Source organism: Myodes glareolus, chromosome 7 (genome assembly GCF_982192425.1).
Source record: "Myodes glareolus chromosome 7, mMyoGla1.1, whole genome shotgun sequence".
Taxonomy (NCBI): domain Eukaryota; kingdom Metazoa; phylum Chordata; class Mammalia; order Rodentia; family Cricetidae; genus Myodes; species Myodes glareolus.
Genome location: NC_142032.1, coordinates 57,148,471 through 57,174,038, shown reverse-complemented (window position 1 = coordinate 57,174,038; position 25,568 = coordinate 57,148,471). Strand labels below are relative to the sequence as shown.

The 25,568-nt window shown below is 43.0% G+C and overlaps 1 protein-coding gene across 1 annotated transcript; it reads right to left on the bottom strand.

The window, feature by feature from the left end:
- Window positions 1-11,893: 11,893 nt before the first annotated feature.
- Window positions 11,894-25,562, bottom strand: Ccs (copper chaperone for superoxide dismutase). Its single transcript, XM_048458111.3, has 8 exons — window positions 25,405-25,562; window positions 25,050-25,122; window positions 20,032-20,169; window positions 19,270-19,447; window positions 18,753-18,813; window positions 12,483-12,560; window positions 12,309-12,412; window positions 11,894-12,203 (listed from the first exon to the last, which is right to left on the bottom strand). The coding sequence occupies exons 1-8, from the start codon at window positions 25,441-25,443 to the stop codon at window positions 12,050-12,052; spliced, it is 825 nt and encodes a 274-aa protein (XP_048314068.1). The 5' UTR covers window positions 25,444-25,562; the 3' UTR covers window positions 11,894-12,049.
- Between the last annotated feature and the right edge of the window lie 6 nt (window positions 25,563-25,568).

Genomic DNA, 25,568 nt, shown 5'->3' with positions numbered 1-25,568 from the left:
TAGTGGTAGCCCACCCTGTAATCCCAGCACTTCGGAGTCAAGATGACTAGACTCAGAATAAGACCCTGTATCGATAATTCAATAAATAATAAGCAAATACAGCATTCTAGATAGTGATAAAGACTTGAAGTAGCCAAAGAAGAGCTCCAGCCAGAAAATACAAGCTTAAAAGACATCGGAACAGGAACAAGTCTGCAGGTTCAAGGAAGCCAAAAGCCTCTGTGCTGGGCGTTAGACACAGTGAATAATGGAGCAGAAAGGAGCAGTGCAGTCTGGTACCCTGTGCATCTTTAGAATGATTATCTTTTACCCTGAAGCTGAACTTTTATGGAGAGCATCAGGCAGAAGCAATGTGATAGCACAGATCTCATGGGTGTAAATGTTCTGGCTGCTCTCAAGATGGATAAAAACAAATAGAGAACAACAATTCCTACTGCCAAAATCCAGGAGATGGTGTTGCCATGGCAGAATCAAATGCAGTCAGAAGCTGGATGGTAGTGGTGCATGCCCTTAATCTCGGCACTGGGAGGCAGAGGCAGGCAGAGCTCTATGAATTCGAGTTCATGGCCAGCCTGGTCTACAGAGTTCCAGGACACCAGGGCTACACAGAGAAACCCTGTCTCAAAAAACAAGCAAGCAAACAAACAAAAAGGTCATATCTAGGATTTAGAGCCCTTGCCATACATGATTAGATGTCCATTGTGAGAGGAGTCAAAGTTGACATGATGCAAACAGAAGCTTGGAGTTGGCATTTACTGAGTTAGAGAATATTGTGAAACAGGTTTTCTATAAATGATCAGAAAGTCAATTTTCATTCACTAGGGTCTGAAAGTTTGAATTCCCCCCAAATTCCTATATTGAACCTTTTTTGTTGTTGCTATTATTTTGCTTGTTTGTTTGTGAGAAAAAGGATATTACTACAAGTAACTCAGGCTAGTCTGGAATTCTAAGGCAGGCTGACCTTGAATTTAAAGATTCACCTGTCTCTGTCTGGAGTACCAGTGCTGCATGCTCTACCACACTTAGCCTAAATTGAAACCTAGTCACCAGTGTGATGGTGTCTAACACATTCCTTTACTAGTTGATAAAAGAGAAGAGATCATCGTAGCCAGTATATATTTAAACTGCCTGTAGCTGAAAAGGAGGAAAGTACACACACTTTCTGTTGATAGTGTGGATTTTACCTCCTTCTAGAGAAATATTCATCACTCCCAGCTGGAAAGACTGCTATTCGCCCCAGACAGAGCAAAGAAAAAAAAATTCCATCTATGTCCAGCTTGGTGAGCCATAGGTTTCTTACTTAAAGGAACAGAGGTGACTCTTGGGCTGCTGCACTACTAAAAAGTCTTCCCTCATATGAGCGATGACTCATAAAATTGGCATAAAGGTGGTCCAGCTTGCAGGCAGCTACATCTAAACGGTTTCTCCTCCCCCGCAGTTGTTTCTCACTTAAATTACCTCGGGTTGGGAGGTGCTGAGGATGTAGCTCAGTTGATAGAGTGCTTACCTAACATACATAAGGCCCTGTGTTTCATCAAGCCCAGCACTATGTAAATTGGGCATAGTGGTTTACCCCTGTAATACCAGCACTCAGGAGGAGGCAGTATGGTAAGAAGTTAAATAAAGAAATAAATAACCTTGGGGAGTCTTGAGTCTTGTGGATTTCTTCTATTTTAATTTTCTATATGTATGAATGTTTGCCTGTATATGTCGGTGCACCACATGCATAGAGTGCTGGTGGAAGCCAAAGAGGAAGACATCATGTTCCCTGAAACTGGAGTTTGCAGATGTTTGTGAGCTGCCATATGGATGCTGGAAATAAAAGCTCCATCCTGAGATGCTGAGCCATCTCTCCAGTCCCTTGTGGGATTCTTTTTCTTGTGAGCTCCCCTTTCCTGCCAGGGAATCATTTTTCAATTCAGAGGAAACAGCCCCACAACTAAATATGAGAGAAAACGGATCATTTTCCATATTCAAGTACGCAGTTCTGTGCTCTCAAGCTCATTTTCAGTGTTGTACAAACACCACCACCATCTACTTCAGGACATCCTTACCTTCCTCCGCAGAACCTCTGTGCCTATTAACACAACCCATTCATCTTCTCTCTCCAGTCCCTTGAAACCACCATTTGATTTTCTCTCTGTAAGTTTGAGTATTTTGAGTACTTCACGGAAGTAAATTATACAAATATTTGTCCTACTGTGACAGTTTTATTGTATACTTAGCATAATGTATTTAAGTTTCAGATTGTAGTGTGTCAAAATTCCCTTTTTTTTTTTTTTCGAGACAGGGTTTCTCTGTAGCTTTGAAACCTGTCCTGGAACTAGCTCTTGTAGACCAGGCTGGCCTCGAACTCACAGAGATCCGCTTGCTTCTGCCTCCCGAGTACTAGTATTAAAGGTGTGCACTACCACCGCCCAGCTCAAAATTCCCTTTTTAAGGCTAAATAATAATCTATTGCTTGTATGCCACATTTCCTTTATCCACTGTTCCATTAGTGGACACTTTGGTTGTGTTTGATATTGTGACTATTATGGATAATGTTGCTAAGAACATGAGTGTACAAATACCTTTGAGGGCCAGTGAAATGTCTCAGTTGGTAAGGGTATTTACTACCAATCTGATGATCTGATTTTTTTCATACACATGAAATAAGTAAAAAAAAAAAATTAAGTAGAACTGGGCGTGGTGGCACATGCTTTTTAATTTCAGTACTTGGGAAGCAGAGGCAGGCAGATCTCTGTTAGTTCGAGGCCAGTCTGGTCTACAAAGAAAGTTCCAGGACAGCTGGGGCTGTTAGACAGAGAAATCCTGTCTCCAAAAACAAAAACAAAAATTAAATTTTTGTACTAAAATTGATTTTAAATAAATGATATAATTTTTTATTAGTAAATGTTTATTTTTTTTGTTTGGTTTTGGTTTTGGATTTTGTTTTGTTTTGTTTTGAGACAGGGTTTCTCTATAGCTTTGTAGCCTGTCCTGGAACTCACTCTGTAGACCAGGCTGGCCTCAAACTCACAAAGATCTGCCTGCCTCTGCCTCCTGAGTGCTGGGATTAAAGGTGTGCGCCACTACTACCACCAGGTAAATGTTAAATTTTAATACTCATTTTTTTGTACTTTTATACCAAGAGCCTCATGGGAAAAGAAAACCCGGATTTAAATGCCCTTTGAGGGCCAGTGAAATGTCTCAGTTGGTAAGGATGCTTGCGACCAGTCTGATGACCTGAGTTTGCTCCCCAAGACCAACATGATGGAAGTGGGGACTGATTCCCTCGTTGTTCTCAGACTTCTGCACACGCCTACTCCCCACACACAAATATAAATAAATGTTAAAATATACATGCAGTGTTAAAGCCCCTACCTCCTGAATGCTGAGATCAAAGGTATGGCAAAGATTTCACCTAAGTTAGGCATGGCCATGTGATCACTCTGGCCAGTGAAAAGTTAGAAGTGCTGTTTGTCCTGTCAGGCAGAGCTGTTTAAGAGTCAGGACACATCTGACCATGGGCTCTTCCTTCTGCTGATAGTGAACATACTGAGTTGAGGCTTCTGCTGTCCAGAATGACTTCAGTGGGCAGATCATTCACTCTCATACTTAGCCTATCACAGACTATACAAATGCCCTAACCATTATTAAACAGGAGAACTAACTCCAAACATATTTCTAGGCAAGTGCTCTATCACTTAGTCATTCCCTTAGTCCTTGAAAGGCATTTCTAGTAATCATTTCATATGAAATACTTTTTATGAAATATATTTTCTGGTCAGCCTCAAATGCTAACCAAATGGTTATTGCTGCCATTTTATCACTGGTAGTGCTTTTCAAAATGGTAAGATTAAATTAAGTGAGTTCAGTGAAAAGATTTTGTTTGTAAATAAAATAAATTGAGATTTTCACACACAGATTCAACCAATCACAAATTGAAAATATTTCAGGAGGATGGATAGAAATTTAAAAATGGTACTCAAGCATGAAATTCTCAAAAACATAGCCTTTGTCCTTGAAATTGTTCCCTAAACAATACATTCTAATATTTATGTACAAAGCCATCTATTTTATTGAGTGTGATAATGATTTAAGGAAAAGCTTCCTGAACTGTGAGTCAAACCTTACATAGGGTCACACAACTTAATGTGGGGGGTAGGTCCCAGAAATTTCGTCAAAAATAAAAAGTTTTTAAAAGCACAATGACCAAAAAGTCAAAATAATGAGTCAACAACTTCATATGGAAAAGCAAAAAAAAAAAAACAGAATAGCCAAAACAATTCTGTACAATGAATGATCTTCTGGAGGCATCACAATCCTTGACTTCAAACTCTACTAAAGAGCTACAATACTGAAAACAGCCTGCTATTGACATAAAAACAGACATGTAGAAGAATGAAAATAGGTCCATATCTATCACCATTCACAAAACTCAAGTCCAAATAGATCAAAGACCTCAACCAACATAAAGCCAACCACATTGAACCTCATAGAAGAGAAAGTACGAAGTACAGTTAAGCACAATGGTACAGGAGATCACTAAATATAACCTCAGTAGCACAGACACTGAGAGGAACAATAAATGGGACCTCCTGAAACGAGAAGCTTCTGTAAAGCAAAGGACATGATCAACAAGACAAAATGGCAGCCTACAGAATGGGAAAAGATCTTCACTAACCCCACATTAGACAGAGGTCTGATCTCCAAAATATACAAAGAACTCAAGAAACTAGACATCAAAAGAACAAATAATCCAGTTTAAAAAATGGGGTACAGACATAAACAAAGAACTCTCAACAGAGGAATCTAAAATGGCTGAAAGACACTTAAGGAAATGTTCAACATCCTTAGTCATCAGAGAAATGCAAATCAAAACAACTCTGAGATTCCATCTTACACCTGGAAGAATGGCCAAGATCAAAAACACTGATGACAACTTATGCTGGAGAGGTTGTGGGGAAAAGGGAACACTTCTTCATTACTGGTGGGAGTGCAAACTGGTACAGCCCCTTTGGATATCATTATGGCGATTTCTCAGAAAATTAGGGAAACCATCTTCCTCAAGATGCAAGTATACTACTTTTGGGTATATACCCAAAGGATGCTCAATCGTGGCACAAGGACATGTGCTCAACTATGTTCAGAGAAGTACTGTTTGTCATAGCCAGAACCTGGAAACAACCAAAATGCCCCTCGACCAAAGAATGATTAGGAAAATGTGGCACATTTACACAATGAAGTACTACACAGTAGAAAATAATAACGACATCTTGAATTTTGCAGGCAAATGGATGGATCTAGCAAACACCATATTGAGTGAGGTAACCCAGACCCAGAAAGACAAATACCATATGTACTCACTCATAAGTGGCTATTAGACATAAAGCAAAGAAAACCAGCCTACAATTCACAATCCCAGAGAACCTAGACAACAATGAGGACCCTAAGAGAGAGACACACATGGATCTAATCTACATGGGGATTAGAAAAAGACCCAAGATCTCCTGAGTAAATTGGGAGCATGGGAACCATGGGAGAGGGTTGAAGGGGAGGGGAGAGAAAGGGAGCAGAGAAAAACATATAGCTCAATAAAATCAATTAAAAGCAGAAAAAAAATATGCATCCAGCTGGGCATGGTGGCACACACCTTTACTCCCAGTATTCAGGAGCAGAGATAAATGGTACATATAGCAAGTTTCAAGCTAACAGGGCTACACAGTGAGGCCTAATTTCAAAAGGTGTGAGTGTGTGAGTGAGTGTGTGTGTGTGTGTGTGTGTGTGTGTGTGTGTGTGTTGGGGGGTGGGAGGTGGTGATGTAGGTGGGCCTTTTGTTATGTGTTATTTTCATTGGTTAATAAAGAGACTGCCTTGGCCCTCTGATAGGACAGAAAATTAGGTAGGCTGAGTAAACAGAACAGAATGCTGGGAAGAAGGCAATGAGGCAGACGCCATGGAGCCAGCCACCAAGTCAGACATGCTGAATCTTTTCCGGTAAGCCACCACCTCATGGTGCTACACAGATTATTAGAAATGGGTTAATCAAGATGTGAGAGTTAGCCAGTAACTAACTCTCTAGAGATAATGGGCCAGGCAGTATTTAAATGAATACAATTTGTGTGCTATTATTTCCGGGGCTAAGCTAGCCGTGCGGGAGCCAGGCAGGATGAAAAGCAGGCCTGCCTGCAGCCCCTCACTACAAAGTGGGACTGGAAATGATGGTTCAAAGTTAAGAGCATTCACTGCTCTTCCAGAGGACCTGGATTCAGTTCCTAGCACCCACATGGTGATTCACAACCATCCCTAACTCCAGTTCTGACAAGGGATCAGATAACATTTGAGTTCTATAAGCATCAGGCACACACTGTGAACAAAATTTATACATAAAATAACAAAAAACCCAAATTATTTGTATACTAAAATTGTTTTTAAATAAATTTATAACTCAATATTAGTAGTATTTAATTTGAATATTTATTTTATATACCTTTCTACAAGGGGCCTCATGGTGAAGAGTCCAGGCATAAGAAAATAAAAATGTAGAAATAAAGAAATATAAAGTTATAAGTCTAGGAGAATGAGAACAGACTATCAGCAGCTTTCTCAGCAGATCAAGGATCATTCATTCACAGTGAGTTATTTTCTCAGAGGCTTGAGAAGCATAGGTCATTTTACAACTGGCTGTTATATTTACAAGGTCAGAGTGTCTCTCTACAAATTAAGAGCAGTGTCCTGACCATCCTTGATAAATGGCAGATGTAAACTGAGTTAACCTTTAGGAGACAGAGATATGTGACCTCTGGGTTAGACATTGTCTCTGTTATGGGAAACTGGCGCCACCAGAGGAGAGGCATAAGACTCCGGTTTACACCCGGAGGTACCAGGAGACAGTGGATAAATACAAAGGTTTAATTAATGAGCTCTGATAATGGAGGTTATAAAGTATGGCAGTCAGTATCTGAAGATTTACTTGGAAACAGTGTGAAAGGCTTTTCTTCTAAGTTTTCAGCCCAAGAACCAGTTAATCCTAATTTATTAACCTTTTAGTGTTACAAGCAGCCCCTTTTCTGACGAATTGCTAAAGATATCTGTTTTCTCGCAATTAGTGACTTTCGTTGTAGTCTCCCCTAAAACATATTTCATGATGGTTGCCTAATTACTCATTGACATTAGCACTCACTCCCCTCTTTAGGGTCTCCGCTGACCAACCCAAGGGTCAGGGCAAGGTTGCAAAAATTCTTTTTTTCAGAGATAATGCCTGGTGCCCCTACTATAAAAAAGTAGGTTCAAAAACCAGCCTTTTGCTACAGCCTAACAAACACCATCTCTGGCTGTGGTCTCAGCTAGCTGATAAGCTTCTGTGCCCTGCGGTGTTTTATTTATTTTTTTATTTTATTTATTTATTATGTATATAATATTCTGTATATGTGTGGATTCTGCAGGCACCAGACCTCATTACAGATAGATGGTTGTGAGCCACCATGTGGTTGCCGGGAATTGAACTCAGGACCTTTGGAAGAGCAGGCAATGCTCTTAACCACTGAGCCATCTCCAGCCCCCTTTACTTTTATTTTTTTATTTTTAAGTTTGTTTCTGGTTATCCTAGGATCTGGTTTCTGGAATAAAGTTTGCTTCTGGTTTATTAGACTTGGTGGTGTTCTCATCTTTGCGCGAACCCCCTGGACCCAATAATGGGAAAAAAGACTTGAATTTAGGCATGTTGGAGAGGTGCCAGAGAAGTAGCTCAGCGATTAAGAGTACTTGTTGCTCTCGCAGGGATCCATATTTAGTTCCCAGTACCCATATAGTAGTTCACAGCCATCTGTAATACCAGTTCCAGAGGTCAAATGTTCTCTTTTAGCCTCCATAGACATCAGGTATGCATGTGGTACACAGGCTAAACACTTTTGTTTTCTTTTAAAGTGTGTGAGAGAGCCAAACATGGTAGCACGTGTCTTTAATCTCAGCACTCAGGAAACTGAGGCAAGTGGATCTCTGTGGGTTTCAGTACAGCCTGGTCTACATAGCAAGTTCCTGGCTAGCCAGGGATACATAGTGAGGTCCTGTCTCATAAATAGAGTATTTGGAAGAAGGGCATACATAGGTTCATTACAAATACCTTACCATTTTATATAGGGCACTTGAGCATCTATGAATTTTTTGTTTTTTGAGACAGGGTTTGGGGCCTATCCTGGAACTATCTCTTGTAGCCCAGGCTGGTCTTGAACTCCCAGACATCTGCCAGCCTCTGCCTCCCGAGTGTTGGGATAAAAGACGTGTGCTACCACTGCCCGGCTGAGCTTCTATGAATTTTGACAGCCTCCAAGGGCCGAGATTCTAAACCATGTGGATATTGAGGAATAATTAATTGTAAATTAATCATTAATGTAAATTAAGTGTGTTTTCCAGCTACATTTAGTGGATCACTTTACCTCCAAAGTATTTTATAATTATAATTACACAGGAGTGCATGCAAATGACCAGAAAGTAAGGAAAGAGATCCTGGGTCCCAAGATTTAAAAGATTGACTTCCTGAACCCAAGGGGAGATAGAAGACCAGCAGAACAGCCAGAAGGGGCAGAGTCCAAGGCCTGCCACTGCCAGTAACCTTGGAGCAGGAAAGAGGTAAGGCCTGGGAACTGGGAGTCAAGCCAGGAGGCTCAAAGTCAAGGCCAACTATAAAAACCAGTGCCTGGTTCTAAGCAAGTGGCCAAGAGGGACAAAGTGTATGATCTGATAACTCTCCCTATAATGAAAACAGCTTTGTCAGGATGAACAAGCCTCATGTGGCCCAGGAGGGCTGCTGCAGCCTGGCTCTAGGACCCACAAAGATATCATTGGAATTCCCTCTAGCACTTCATGCAGTCTCAGGCTCAGAGCCACAACTTCCTACATGTGTGCAAGTCAGGTTCTGTGCCATGCATTACAGGTGTAAAGCAGGGCATGGTAATTTTAGCATTTGGGAAGTGGAGACAGATCAGCAGTTTAAGGTCAACCACAGCTATAAAGGAAGTCAAAGGCCAGCCTAGACTACAAGAGACCCTGTCTTAAAAAAAAAAAAGAGGAGGAAGAGGAAAGACTAGAGAGATGGCTCAGTGGTTAAGAGCATCTATTGCTCTTCCAGAGTACCAGCATTCAGCACTAACATGCAGTCCACAACTGTCTGTGACTTCATTATCCAGGGGATCTGACACTCTCTTCTGACTTTTAAAGTATGCATGTGGTACACACACATACATGCAATGCAGCCAAAACACCTAGACACATAAAAATTACAAATATTTTTAAAAACGAAATAAATGACTGGATGACTTGACTGCAGGAAACGAATGTAAGATATAATGCACTGTGTGGATCAAATGTCCTAACGAAGTTCACTGTCTTATGTACTAATTTAAAAAATTCCTTTTAAAAGCTCAGGCAGTAATGGCAAACACCTTTAATCCCAGCACTTGGGAAGCAGAGGCAGGCGGATCTCTGTGAGTTCGAGGCCAGCCTGGTCTACAAAGAATAGCTGGGGCTGTCTCAAAAAGACAAACCAAAAAAAAAATTAAATCTAGGAGATATGAGAGCTGGGCATTGTGGCACACTCCTTAATCCTAGCACTTGGGGGGCAGAGGCATGTGATCCCTATGAATTTCAGGCCAGCCTGGTCTACATAGTGAGTTCCAGGACAGTCAGGGCTATGTAGAAAGATCCTGTCTCAAAACAAGCAAACAATATGTTCTGGGAGAAGGAAATAGAAATATATTTTAGTAATCTGACAAATATGTATAATACAGATAATGATATATAATATAATATAATATGTAATAAAAGAGCCAATGATACGGCTCAATGGGTAAAGGCACTTGCCATAAAAACCTGGCAGCCTGAGTTAGAGTCACACAGAGATGGAAGAGAGAACCAACTCTACAAAGTTTTCCTCTGGCCTTCACATGCCTTGTCACCAGTGCATACACACAAAAATAGCAACATACGTAATACATAGTATTTTGTAATATGTAACTATGATATACAATATACATTATGTGTAAAAATATTATAACCAGCTACTTATGCATGATCCTCTTTATAACAAAATAAAAAGTCATACATTTCATGAAAAGAATTATTAAATTAATAGAGTGTAAAAAGGGGGACTGGAGAGATGGCTCAGCAGTTAAGAACACTGGTTGCTCTTCCAAAGGCCCTGAGTTCAATTCCCAGCACCCACATTGAGGCTCACAACCATATATAATGGATTCCAATGCCCTCTTCCACTGTACAGACAAACATGCATACAGAGTATACACATACATTAAATACGTAAGTAAAAATAAATAAGTCTTGTTTTAAAAAAAGAGCAAAAGGGGCTGGAAAGATGGCTTGCCATACAAGCTTGAAGGCCTGTGTTTGGATCCTCAAAATCATACAAATGCTTGGGAGACAGAGAGAGATTTGTGGAGCAAACTGGCATAGCCAAATAAGCAAACTCTGGGTTCAAGTAAGAGACTCTGCTTCAATATTTAAGGTAGAAAATGATTGTGGAAGACACTGGATGTTGTAGCAGGAGGTCTTGAAGAACACTGCTGGCTGGCTTGAATTTGGGAATGTTAGCACCTAGGCTTTGAACTGCCTAGTGATTAGTGCCCTTTGTTTGAAGTGTTTGATTATTATCTGAGTTCTTCCTGAAGGATTCAGAGCCTTTGTAAAACTTAGTGATGGGATGACCTGAAAAACCAAGATATCTCATAGCTGAGAATTGCTTGCTTAGGCAAATGATTCCTTCAAACAACCCCAGATAAGAGGTTTTGGTATTCAGAAATTGACTTGCTAAGAGGTGTAAATTGTGTAACAATAAAAGGAGGTTTTTGTGAGGCAGTGGGTAGTCAGTTCACTGGCTTTCCTGCTGCTCTGTTAAGTCAAAATTCATCTTGGTGAAGCTCAGTTAATATAAACTCAGAGACAGAAATTGGGGTTCAACCTGAAGATCCAAAAAGCAAAGCAGCCAGCCACTGGCTCTTACCTCAAACCTCAGTCTGAAATAAAGATCCTGCCTCCAGGAATCTCAAAATGACACTAAGACTGACAGCTGTCTCCTGTTTTATAATCCTCTCTAGGGCTGGGGTTAAGGTGTATGTCACCACTGCCTGGTCTGTAAGGCTGACCAGTAGGGCTGTTGTGCCCTCTGATCTTCAGGCAAGCTTTATTTATTAAAATACAAATGAAATACAAATGAAATGCCACTACATCTTGGAGTGACCTTAATTCTTCCATGGACTCGTGCAAAATAGAACACTGACAGGATGTCAACTTCTCCCCACAAACATGTGCACACACATACAAACATGCATGCACACAGTCATGTATACCACATTTACAGAAACACAAAAGAGTAAAAGAAGACAACTCAAGACATTAAGTTTTTAAAGGAAAAGAGACGTGCATTGTAGGGGGACATAGGTGTACCTCTTGAATCCCAGGACAGGCTCAGCTGAGCACACAGTGACCCGATTTGGTGATTACAGGGTGGTCAGAACGCTCCAACAGCTCTTAAGTTTTCTCTGGTCATCTGCCTCATTCCTCTGCCTTTTTTTCTGATACTCAGTTGACAAGGAAGAGAGGAAAGGGCCACTGTAATTTTCCTATTCCCATATGATGGGTCCATCCACAGAGAAAAGGGCCCTAATGCTAGGTTCCAGGTTTATTGGAGACACAGACCCAGGTTATGTCAAGAATCCTTTTAATTCTATTAGTAACAGTGAGGGACTTAGGGAAATCACACACAAACATATGACTCCAAGGAAGATGAGGAATATATATGGATTTAAAGTTAGTTTGGTATCAAAGCTAATGGGTAGCTCTGGCTACAGTCAGCAGAGAGACTCTACTCACCAAGCCCATTAAGAGACACAGAAACACAAAGTGCCATATGAAAATAACAATTTAATTTGCTAAGGATACAGCAACCCCTACCTGCCCTGTACTTAGTTCTCCTAGGCCTACACAAGCAAGGTCCCCTGTTCCCTCTGCAGGTAGATGATCAGCTAGGAAGACAAAATGACCTGAGATGAGACCCTGATCAGAGATGAGCAGGGGCCTGGATTGAGTCCTTTCGGCCTTCACCAGCAATGGGCCGGTCTCGCTCCTCCCAGATAGTGAGGCCATCACAGGAGCAGATCTGCTTGGGGTTCTGGAAAAGGCCAGCAGAGCGTGCAATGATGCCACAGGCCAACCTATGGAAGGATGTATGGTCAGCATGGGCCTTCCCTAGGCCTCCTCAGGGTTCCATGTGCCCCACTGGCACATCGATGTCCCCAGTTGGGGGTGGCACAGCTCACCTCTTCCCAGAATTCCCTGTGATCTTGGATAAGGGATGGTTTCCCCGGCCCAGATCATCTTCTCCCTCATCAACAACCAGGCTGCGGCCAATCACATCCCACACCTTTGAAGGGAAACAACAGCCTCAACTCTTTTGTCCTTTGAGGAGGGGCCCCACATTCTTCCCATCTTACCTTCAGCTGTTTATCCTCTATCCGGAAAGTGGCTCGGCCATCAGCCTCAGCCAGGATGTTGCCCAGATCTCCCCTGTGCTGGAATGAGACCCCCATGGGGAAAAGAAAGTTACACAGTCACGACCAGTATCTTTTGCCTTCCCAGGATCTGATTCCTCATCCCATTTCCTCAAGCTTCTAATTTTCTCCTGCAGGTATCCCCTGCAAGGACTCAAAGAAGATCCTAAACACTCACCACCTTAGAAGTGAAATCCTGGGCAAAAAGACAGCATACTGCAAAGAACTAGCATTCCCTGTTAGACTCAATTTCTTTCCCTACAAGCCCGTTGTCTAGCCTGGCTTCCATCCCCAATTAGCTAAGTTCCTGTTATTTATCTCCAGTTGCTCTGGAAGCCTCCATTTCCCAAGGCTTAAGTTGGCTATGTTTGGTTTTTCTGACCATCACAGTGGCCAGCATTACTTTCCTGGCCACGATGATATTTTGTTTGTGCTCTAACAAATAAAGCTTGCCTAAAGATCAGAGTGTGGAGCTAGCCCACTAGTTAACTACAGAGCCCAGGCAGTGGTGGCACACACCTTTGATCCCTGCACTGGGAATCTCATGCCTTTAATCCCAGCACTAGAGGGGGTAGAGACAGGAATATAAGGCAGATGGAGACAGGAGGATTCTTAGAGGTAAGAACTAGTGACTGGCTGATCTGCTTCTTTGATAAGCTTTCACCCTCCTATCTGACTCTGAGTTTTTATTGTTAAGACCAATTAGAATTTACACTACACCTGACTCGCAGCCTCAAGGAACAAGAGGAAAGAATGTGAGGGGGCAAAGAACTCACTCTGTAGACCAGACTGGCCTCGAACTCAAAGATCTGCCTGCTTTTGCCTCCTGGGTGCTGGAATTGAAGGCGTGAGCCACCACTGCCCAGTTTCCACACCACTTTTAAGAGCCTCCACTACAGAACAGAGTGAGGGCAACAAATACTGCATGTTGAGGTGACCCAAGCGGTGAGCACAGAAGTGACAGGACCCGAGCGGTGAGCACAGAAGCCTACATCTGTGCAAAAAAATCATTTCCAGCCTAATTCATGAGCAGACACAAATGCCTAGGCTGGAGTGAGCTGGTCCCCACAGTCTCACTGCAGAGCAATGAAGAATGTCACTTCTCCAGTCATAGTGATGCAAATCTTTAATCCCAGCATTTGGGAGGCAGACAGAGCTCCATAAGTTTGAGGCCAGCCTTGTCTACACAGAGAGTTCCAGGACAGCCAGGGCTACATAGAGAAACTATACCTTAAAAAAACAAAAATGGGCAGGAGAAATGACTCAGAGGTTAAGAGCACTGACTGCTCTTCCAGAGGTCCTGAATTCAACTCCCAGCAACCACAGGGTAACTCACAATAAGAGTAATGAGAGTAATGAGACCTGGTGCCTTCTTCTGGTCTGCAGATATACATGCAGACAGAACATTGTAATATATAAATCTTAAAAAAACAAATAAACAAACACCCTCAGGAAAAAAAAGAACTGAAATTTGTCTTCTACTTTATCTTATCTAGAGGAAGAGCTGGCACCTGGTATTTTTTTTGTCACATTGCCCTATGCTAAAGACATTGGTGGTAGAGAATTCAAGGTGGGGACGATAACAAGGACCTTGCCAACTATTTCTGGGGTTGAATAAGCCAGGCAGTATGACTGAAGGCATGACCTTGCAAGGGGGTTAGGGAAAAGCAGCCTTTTCAATTCCCTCCCCTAAGAACTGGTCACAGAGAGGTCACCCCAGGATGCTGGACCCAGCCTGTGCTTTGGGTCCTGAGGAACCAAGAAGGGTCTCCACATAGTGTGTGGCAAGGCTCCTTCCTGCATCAGAGGAAGCCTTTGGTATAGTAAAAAGGACTAGAAAGTGAGAAGGGAAGGAACCTGAGAGACTGTTAACAGGTATGCAAGAGACAGCCAGGCTTGGATGTAATTGCCCACACTGGTTTTAATTCCATCTGGACAAGTCAGCTGCTGACATCTAGGGGAAACTTGCTGAATACTGTGTGGTCTTTACCACTCCAATCTTGCTCATTTTTAGTCCATTTTCTGGAGAGATGGCTCAAATGGTTCAAAATTCAAATAATTTTAGAGTCTTATACATGCTAAGTATATGCTCTACAAATAGGCTACACTCATAACTTTTTGGTTTTTATTTTTACCTTTATTTGCGTGTGTGTGCACATGTGCACATGCACGTGTACATGTGTGCCTTTGCAAATCAAAGCAAGACAACTTACAGGAGACAGTTTTCTCCATCATGTGGGTTTCTGGGGTCAAACTCAGGTTGTCAGGATCAGCAACAAATGTCTTTACCCCATTTTGTTTTGTTTTAGAGATGGGGTCACATATAACCCTGAGTAGCCTTGAACTTGCTATGTAGCCAAGGCTGGCCTTAAATTCCCAATCTTCCTGTGCCTACCTCCCAAATGCTGGGATTACAAACAAATGTCACTATACCTGGGATAATCCTCTTTGGTTTTGTTTCCTGAGTCCCTTCTGATCCCCTGTCCCAAGTGGGGTCTGAGGGCAGGGATACTAGTCTCAAGGTTGTCTTTGTCTTTTAGGAACATTTCTGCATGGCATTATGCAAATAGACAAAAGAACAAGTCTATCCCACCTCAGAGCAGGGAGGAAGAACTTTGACCATTAGAAAAGTATGGAGCTATCAAAGGTCCAAAAATGAGTTACATGCTTTAAGAGACACATAGGCTGCTAGGTGGTGACAAACATCTCTAATCCAAGCACTCTGGAGTCAGAGACAGAAGGATCTCTGTGAGTTTGAGGCCAGTCTACTCTACAGAGTGAGTTTCAGGACAGCCAGGACTGTTTCGCAGAGAAACCTTGTCTCAAAAAAACCAAAAGAGGGGGCTGGAGAGATGGCTCAGAGGTTAAGAGCATTGCCTGCTCTTCCAAAGGTCTTGAGTTCAATTCCCAGAACCACATGGTGGCTCATAACCATCTGTAATGGGGTCTGGTGTCCTCTTCTGGCCTACAGCCATACACACAGACAGAATATTGTATACATAATAAATAAATAAATATATTTTAAAAAAATTATTAAAAAAAAAAGGGGACCATAACAGCAGACCCTGAGGAAATCCAAAGAATCATCAGGTCATACTTTAAAAACCATACTCTAGAAGGTGGGGGTGGATTGGGAGGAGTAGAGGGAGGGGAAACCTGCAGTTGGGATGTAATGTATGAGAGAAGAATTAAAGTTTTTTTGAGAAAGGAAAAACAAAACAAAAAATCTGTTTTCCACAAAATTGGAAAATCTAAAAGAAATTGATAATTTTCACAGAATATTGTGTACATAATAAATAAATAAATATTAAAAAAAAAAAACAAAAGAGAACCAGGCAGTGGTGGTGCACTCACTCAGGAGGCAGAGACAGGTGGATCTCTGTGAGTTCAAGGCCAGCTTGGTCTACAAGAACTAGTTCCAGGACGGGCTCCAAAGCTACAGAGAAACCCTGTTTTGAAAAACCCAAACAAACAAACAATTCCCCTCAAAAAAAAGAAAAAGAAAAACAAAACAAAAAACAAGAGAGAGAAAGAAAGGAAAGAAATTCAAAACAGACAGAGATTGTGAAATGTTCTAGACCAACATGTCTTATGTCCATGGATTTTGGTGGTGGTGTTTCATTTTGTTTTATTCTAGAATATTTTCTTTAAAGAAAAAAAAATTGGGGCTGGAGAGATGGCTCAGTGGTTAAGAGTACTGACTGCTCTTCCAGAGGACCCGGGTTCAATTCCCAGCACCCACATGGCAGCTCACAACTGTCTGAAGATCCAATTGCAGGGGGTCTGACACTTTCACACCAATGCACATAAAATAAAGTTAAATAAACCATAAAAAATATTTATGAAAAAAAATTTGAGATAAGTCTCACTGTGTATCCCTGTTTGGCCTGGAACTCAGGCTAGATTCAAACTTAAATTGCTTGTGGTGAGAGAAGCCCACAACCCTGGGGAGGGTGGGCACAGTGACAAGAGAAGCTGCCCAAGAAATGGCTGCTGCTGCAGACACTGCTGTGTAATTTCAAGCCATGTGTTGGACGCCAAATATTTTTACCTAAGTTGTTCTATTACCAATAAAGACTTGGGAGTCAGATGTTGGGGTAAAAAACCTGCTAGAACAGAGAAGTAGCAGAGGAGTGACCTTCCTTTTTGACCAGAGACCCAGCAAGATTGTCTCTCCACACGCCCCAGATCAAAAAGACCTGGAATCTCTAAGTTCCTTCCTACTCTTTCCTGAGAGTCTTCTCCATTCATCTCCCCGGGTCCTCCGTACTTTCTATGGCTAATTCTTGTCAACTAGTCACTGGCTAGTTTCAAATGCTTTATGTAACCAAGGATGACCTTGAAGTTTTGGTCTTCCTTTCTCTACCTCTCAAATGTTTAGATGACAGGCATGAGTCACTGTGCCCTGCTGTTTGTCTTGATGCCAGTTCATAACTTCCTGGCACAAAAATCAGTAGAATCATGGTACAAGCTGGCCATCCCAACCCCATGGAACTGTGGTACAAGTCGGGCGTTTCTGTTGCAGATTCCACATCTAGATGTTACAAATTCTAAGACTCTGATAAGAATTTAGATTATTTTTAATTAGGAGGACTCAACCAGTAATGTGTATGAAAATATTTAGAATTGTAGGGCTAGAGAGATGGGTCAGTGGTTAAGGGTGCTTACTGTTCTTTCAGAAGACCCAAGTTCAGTTCCCAGCACCCATGTTGGGTGGCTCACAGTTACCTGTAATTCCAGCTCCAGGGGATTCAACACCCTATTCTGGTCCCCACAGGAACCCATACACAATGTGCTATCCACACATATGGAGATATATTATACATATGAGCAAAACAAAAATTCATCTTCAGAGCTGTACATCATGGTGCACACCTTTAATCCTAGCATTTGGGAGGCAAAGGAAGGCAGCACACTGGAAGTATGACTCTAACCTGGTCTACCCAGTGAGTACCAGGTCAACTAGGGACATGTCATGTTTTGGGATATTTGATCTCACTGTGACACTCTGAGACTGTGTTAATAAAATGGACCTTGGGTCAGGGGGCAGAGCCAGTGACTAGTTGACAAGAATTAGCCATAGAAAGTACGGAGGACCCAGGGAGACAAATGGGGAAGACCCTACCTCAAACAAACAAACAAAAATGATAAAAATTTAAAATAAATCTGGAGTCCTGAGAGAATTTAAGAAAGAACTGGGGTTTTCAGCTCCTGGAATGAGAACTCAATTCGTCCTTATCTCCAAGTACAGGGAGGAGGACTCCCCTGAGAAAGGAGGTGCTAAGAGGTGTGCAGCAGAGCACCAAGGAACAGAAAATCTCCGAGGGAGGGAGAAAACAATGTTCTTATGTTGGCTAATTTTGATTATAAATTTGATCGGATTGACAAACATCTAAGAAATATGTAAAGCACACTTCTGGATGTGCAAACCATGAGGGCTTTGACATAATCAATGGATTAATCCCTTGATGGAGTCACGATATATTGGCATTACTAGGAGATGGTGAAGGTAGGAGACGGGGCTTGGAGGAAATAGATCCCTGGAGAAATGTCCTTCAGAGTGGGATCTTGCCTGTCCTCTTCCTGTGACCCTTTTCTCTATTTTCTAGCTACTATGATGTGAAATGTTCTCCACCATGACCTCCTTGCTCCACCATGACCTTCTTGCTCAATCAAACAATGGAAAAATTAACAGTACAGATGCAGTCAGCTAAGACAAAGAGCACTAAGGTGGTGGGAAACTCCCTGGAGACAGAAAAAGAATTCTATGGTGGAAAATGAAAGCCCAGTGTTACTGGGAATGCAGCTCAATGGCAGAGTAACTTGTCTAGCACATGTGTGGCCTTAGGTTCCATGCCTAGCACTACAGGAAAGGAAAGGGCTAAGGGAAGAGGGGTTGGGGGGCATGGCAGAAAGAAGAGAGGAAAAGAAAGAACAAAGCCCCAAGGCTCCCTGTCAAGAGTATCTTTCTACACAACCATAGAGTTTCCCCACTAGACTATGAACATCCTCAGGGCAGGCACTGGAACCTACTGCATTGTATCCCGAAGACCTTGATCACAAGAAGTATAAAGTTACTAAGCTAATCAACATCAGATGAGAGGGAAAGACCCATACATAAAGCAATCACAGTCCAAGACCCAAGAACTGCCTGCCTACCTCTGAGTCCCTGAATTCTCTCTATGCCCAAACCCAGCCCAAACCTACACTTACCCGATCAGTGTCCTGAGGGCCCCCATGAGATGCTCCATCAGGGTTAAAATGGTCCCCACAGCTAAGGATGAAAATTAGCAAATAGGTATCCAAACAATAGTGTCAGGGCCCTCTTCTCTGACAGCCTTTATTCAGTCCCTCATTCATTCATTCATTCATTCATTCATTCATTTATTCAACAGATTGAATGCCAGAATTTGGGTAAAGAATAAAACTTAGCACATGGATTATACCTTCCTTGAGTTTCTGCTTCAGGAGACACAGAAGAGTAAACACCAATCATGTTACAGAAGACATCGATAGACACAGGGCCTCTTCCTTCCCTGTGTCCAGGAGTCACCCTCTATTTCAGATCTTGACTCAAATCCTCTGAGGTCTTTCATATGTCACTTATAACCTCTTTAGGCCTCAGTTTCCTCATGTGTACACTGGGCCTGTGTATACGTGCCCCCACCAGAGAACTTTTGAGGACAGAAAATGAAACTGTGTAGCTACAGGGATGCTGCAGATGACTTACCTATTGCAATCCCTTGTGAGATCCCCAAACTGATGGACATGGAATCCATGCAACCCAGGTTCCAGGCCATCAATGGTTCCCTCAATCAGGCAGAGCTCAGAGGTCAGCTGTAGAAAGCGGACCACCCCCTGTATGGCGTTACGGCCCTCCAGAATGGCTACTGCTGCTCCCAGATTCTCTGCAAGGTATGAAATGCTTACTGTTTTTCTCACCCAGTCCCTGATGAACCAGCCTGATTCCATCTTAAGATTAGAAGCCATCTTATTAGAAGGTCAAAATAAGTTCATTCCTGTTTTCTGTAAAACTTGGATTTGACCTTGTATCGATCCATTTTCTGGATTCTGACATGTTCTATACACTCCACCCTCACCTCCACCCTGAGAAGGTAAGATGTTATGCCAAGTTATCCAAGCCTTAGAACCCTCCTAGCCTTGCCATTTTGGGGGCTTCATAAGCCCCACTTTTTCCTATGTTCAAAGCTATTTTCTTAAACCTTGCTTTAGGAAGATAGCCCTATCTAACAGAAAATAAAGTTTGCTTAATTCAACTAAAAGAATTTGGGTAATGGTCTTTAATCTTGTTCCATAATATTAACATCCTGTCCTTTTGGCAGCTCAGAAAGGGCAGGGAAGGAATCTCACATAACTTTCATAACTCCCCAAAGCCAATCTGGCCAATCCTGAGATTCCTGTGCTTAGATTATATCAGTTCTTTCTCCAGCCCACCAACCCCAGAGGCCAAGTGATTATAAGTATCACTCACGTAACTGGCTGCTGCCCATGCCCTTGAGTACAGCCTGCCTCCCTGTGCTTTCCAGGAGTGCTTGCACCTCCTGGCTGGGAAGAGTGGTCTGCACCAACACCATTTGGTTCTCCAGTTGCACTTCCACACTCTGGACACCTAGTAGAGGGAAAGGGCAGGAGAGGGCTGGCATCACATGCAGATGGTACAGCATTTCCCCATCCCCATCTCTACGAAGCTTCATATGACCAGAGGTAAACCTGGAAGCTCCTTTCTATTATTAAGAACTTGGTGTGGTATTTTTGTGAGTCCTGTGTGTAATGTGTAATGTGAGGAGTGGAACTCAAAGGCCTCTCACACACTAGACAGGTACTCTGTCACTGAGCTACACTCCAGTTCCCCCACAACCTTTTGAATTCTATTATATGTCAGATATCTTATTTTTTGGTTTATTGAGGCAGGGTCTCACTCTGTAGCCTAGGCTAGTTTGGAATTCAATATTAGCCCAGCCTGGTTTTGAACTTGAGGTAATTCCTCTGCCTCAACTCTCTAAATTCTAGGGTTATAGGTATATCCCACCACACCTGGCTTAGAAACATAGAAAATTCCTTATTAAAAAATCTTAATAAAAGTAGGCTAGCCTGGAACCTATATAAAGGTGGAAGAAAAGAACTGACCCAAGAAAATTGCCCTTTGCCCTCCATACACATGCTGTGGCATAGGTGCCCCACCAAGTAGGCAGGTAGATGAATTTTAAAAGGTGGGCTAACTATATCAGCATTATTATTGACAGTTGAGATGTCCACCAACTACATGACGAGATATAAAGTACAAGCACAGGCTGCAGCACAGACGAGGGCACCGTTCTGCTACAGCCAACCCAGCCACAAATGACCACATGTAGTGTACGATACAGACAGGAAGTAGATCAGAGGACAGTGGGGGAATGGGAAGGTAATAGAGGATTCCTTTAGAAAGTAATGATGTAACCAACAGAAATGATGGCTGCATAGCTCACTGACTGAATTAACTGACCTGTGTTCTTCAAATGGGTGAATGTTACAGCAAGTGAATTTAGCTCTACAAAGCTGTTACACACATTAACAAAGGGAGGACCACCGCTCCATCCTGAGAGCTGACACTAAGCGCGGGCTGTTACACACATTAACAAAGGGAGGACCAATGCTCCATCCTAAGAGCTGACACTAGGGAGGACCACTGCTCCATCCTGAGAGCTGACACTAGAGAGGACCAATGCTCCATCCTAAGAGCTGACACTGAGCACGGGCTGTTACACATGTTAACAAAGGGAGGACCACCGCTCCATCCTGAGAGCTGACATTAAGCACATACCATGAACTAAGGTCTCTTTTTTACTGAAGATTTATTTATTATATGCATGAGGGCTTTGCCTACATGAGTGTATGTGCATCATTTGCATGCAGTGCCTGCAGTGGCCCTAAGAGGACATTGGATCCCCAGGAAGTAGAGGTACAGACTGCTGTGAGCCACCATGTGGTGTCAGAAATGGAATCCAGGTCCTGTGCAAGAGCAGCCAGTGCTCTTCCCACTGAGTCATCCGTCCAGTCCATTAAGCCCTTTTTTGGTGTTGTTTTACCTACATTGCTTCATTTCATATTTACAGTAGCCTGGGAATTGATCTCTGTTTTACAGATAAAGATATCGAGGCACAGAACAAAGAAGCAATTTATTGAAATTAGGTAGACTGCAGAACTGCAACTCAGCGCAGACGGCTTAGCTACAGAGCAAAAACAATTAACCCAAACCTTCTACTCACCCTAAGAAGGGCCCTAGCCCAGGCTTCCTAGGACTCCCCAACCCACATGTGCACCTTCTACTGTAATTCCCATTTCTGCTGAGCAATCCACCGGCACTGATTACAATTCTTTGTGTTTTGAAATGGTAATAGAAAATCTAACGGAGAGGGAGCCATTTCAATAAAAGTAGCACATTCTGGTCAAAGCTTTTCCAAGATGTAGTAGGGCCTGCTACTTCCTGCAAAGCATTCTCGCTGGGAAAACAGACAAGTGGGACTTTAGTTGAACACAGAGCAATTTCAAGGCTTTAGTGGGTTTCTTTGACACCCCCCCAAAAAAAAAAAGAGACTTCTGATAACCATGCTTTCTAGTCTGAGAGGTGAAACCAGTTTGGCTTTTTCATAGCTGGGCAGGAGAGTTTCAGTGTACAGAACACACTGAGCGAGAGAGTTACCCAAGGCCTTGGGCAAGAGAGCCTTACTCTCCTCCCTGGGGCAAGTGGGAGAAGCTGCCGGATAGGACAGTAACTGTGGCCTCTCTTTTCCCCTCACTGAGCCCTACCAAAGCCTGGCCTGACCATGCTCCAAGATTCACCTGCCAATCAGAACTGTTGCTCTGCTGGAGACACCGCCTTCTTCCGGTTCAGACTAAGGTTGCGAATTTAAGAGGGGATAAGCCACAAAAGCATCCCCTTCTGGCCCTCCCACATCAGGAGTACAGTATCAGGTTCTCCTAGGAGTTCTTGGGTCTGGGAATCTACTCTATGCCCAGGCCAGACTATCAAAAAACCTTATCTTCTGTGTGTGCAAAACACATTCAGGTCTCAGCACTTATCTTAGACGCCTCACTTTTCCTTAGTCTGCTCAAGAACCCTATCTATGGGTTCCCTGTTTTCTTTGTTGACTCTTTTAGTATAGTGGTTCTCAACCTTCCTAATGCTGAGACCCTTTAACACAGTTCCTCATGTTGTGGTGACCCTCAACCATAAAATTATTTTCATGGCTACTTCATAACTATAGTTTTGCTACTGTTGTGAATCATAATGTAAATATCTGATATGCAGGATATCTGCTATGCGACCCCTGTGAAAGGGTTGTCCAACCCCCAAAGGGTCGCAATCCACGGATTAAGAACCACTGCTTTGGAGCTGGAGATGGCTCAGCGGTTAAGAGCACTAGCTGATTTTCCAGAGGCCTTGAGTTCAATTCCCAGCAACCAGGTGGTGGCTCACAACCATCTACAATGAGATCTGGTACCCTCTTCGGGCCTGCAATCAGAACACTGTATATATAATAAATAAGTAAATCTTAAAAACAAACAAACACTGCTTTAGTATTATTCCACATAAAATTGAAGGTGATTTTTTTTTTGGTGTGTGTATGTATGTCATATGCATGCATGTGTGTATGCATGTTTCTGAGTATGGGGGCATATACTTGGCTGGTACATATGGAGGCCATATGTTTTCCTTGACTGCTATCTTTTATGGTGAGGCAGGTTCTGTCGCTGGAACCCAGAGCTCAGTTATTTGGTTAGTCTAGTTAGCCAGCTTGCCTGGGATTCCTGTCTCTACCTTCTGAGTGCTGGGACTGCAGGTGGGCTGCCACACCTGTCTGGCATTTATACGGGTGCTGAGAATCTCATACTGATGCAGCTATCATGTTTATCAGCTCAGCCATCTCCCGAACCCCAGCATACATGCAAGCAAACACACACACACACACACACACACACACACACACACACACACGAAATAAAACAAATTTAAAAAATAAAAATAAACCTTAAGAAAAAAATCTGCTGCCGGGCGGTGGTGGCACATGCCTTTAATCCCAGCACTCAGGAGGCAGAGGCAGGTGGATCTCTGTGAGTTCGAGGCCAGCCTGGTCTACAAGAGCAAGTTCCAAGATAGGCTCCAAAGCCACAGAGAAACCCTGTCTCGAAAAAGAAAAAAAGAAAGAAAAAGAAAAGAAAAAGAAAGAAAGAAAAGAAAAAAATGCTGCCCCCAGGGCCAGCCAGATAGCTCAGCAGGTAAACTATTGTTGGCACAAGACCGACATCTGGGAGCAGAGAACATATCCACAAAGTTGTTCTCTGACCTCCACATGCACAACTCCCCTCCCACAAACACACCATACACAAATTCACTAATAATAAATTAAAAACTTGGTTCCATACCGGGTGGTGGTGGCACACACCTTTCTGGGCACTAGGGAGGCAGACACAGCAGATCTCTGTGAGTCGAAGGCCAGCTTGGTCAAGACAGCCAGGGCTGTCTCAAAAAAAAAAAAAAAAAAAAAAAAAAAAAAAAAAAAAAAAAAAAGAAAGAAAAAAAAGAAAAGAAAAGAAAGAAAGGAAAGAAAAGAAAGAACCAGTTCCCCCAGTTCTCCTCTGTAAGCCTTCCCTCTCACAATTCCCTGAGATTAACTGGGCTCTCACTACATGCTCAAGACTTGCATCAACTAATTCATTCTTCATGACAATTCTGAGTTATGAATATCATTCAAACACTGCAGAAACAGAGGCATAGAAAGCAAGCATGAAATCATTGTGCTAGTATGTGGCAAAGAGGGCATCTAAATGCAAACAGATTAAACTCTGGAGTGCCTCTCTCTCACTGCTATACACACTGCCCGGTCCCCAACTAGCGACTGGGCTTCAGACCCTTCTAATTGCCTTCCTTCCCATCCCACAGTGGCTTCCCAAGGAAGCATTCTGTGAAAGCCCTTTTAGCAAAGCTTGTATGATCTTTACCTGAGCATAGGGGTAAAGGTTTTTCCTAAGGAGCCCCCAGTGTCTAATCTACACCTGCTAAAAGGTTGGATGAACATTTAACAGATTTAAAAAAAAAAAAAAAAAAAGCCAGTTTCCGTGCCCTGAAGACGATTCTGCCTTCCATCTTTCCAGTTGTGCCAGGTCACCCGCAAATAAGCTCCCTAAGCTGGGCCAAGACTGCTGTTTGCTTTTATCAGAACGGCAGTGTTTTCCAAGCAAGACCTCAGATGTTCCTGAGAACGCCCTCAATAGGAGGAGCTACACGCTCTGGCTACTCCAGAGCTCAGCGGCGGGAGGAGCAGAGTTAGTACAGAGTTTTGGCAAGCCAAGTTTGAGACTAGCACGCTGGACTCTGCCTTTGGGTCTCTGTGTGACTCTGAGAAGTTTCCTTTCGTTCTCTAGATATCTTTCTGAATCTGTAACAACAGGTATACTTCTGAAGACAGAGATCTGGGCGGATCCCAGAAAGGTTTATTCTGCTCCTACCTGCCACGCCTTTCAGGGTCTTGTGCACCGCGTCCACGCAGCTCTGACAGGTCATCTGCACTGCAAACTCCAGCTGTAAGGGCAGCAGGGCCGAGGTACACGTCAGGCATTACCTTCCCTAGGATGACTCTGGGCACCCACCGCACATGGCTTCTGTTCATGTTCCTTCTTCATTACCTCTTGGGCATTCCAGGATGGTGGTCTCACTCTTCTACACCCACAAAGCGAGGGGCATACCTGTCCTAACCCCGGGATTTCACCCCTGCCCAGGAGCCTGCTCTTTCCAGGCTTCCCAAGATAACGATCACCCCAAGGGCTGAAGCCATGCGAGACTCCACAAGAAACCTTCACTCACTGCGCACATGGTCCCACTGTCCCCGGAATCCGAAGTCATCCTGGACGTAGTCAACCCAGGCCCTGGGCCGCAAAACAACTTAAGTCCCGAGACCAACGCAGCTCAGTTTCGTGGGGTGGGCGGAGCCTCGGGAGCCAACTTTTGCTCCACCTCCTTGGCGCGTG

Bases quoted from the DNA above. Each gene is read 5' to 3' on its own strand.
- Ccs (XM_048458111.3), bottom strand. From the start codon at position 25,443: ATGACTTCGGATTCCGGGGACAGTGGGACCATGTGCGCA. The intron at 25,123-25,404 runs GTGAGTGAAGGT...CTGCCCTTACAG, and splicing joins ACAGTGGGACCATGTGCGCA to CTGGAGTTTGCAGTGCAGAT. The intron at 12,561-18,752 runs GTAAGTGTAGGT...GTCTCATTCCAG, and splicing joins GCCCTCAGGACACTGATCGG to CACAGGGGAGATCTGGGCAA.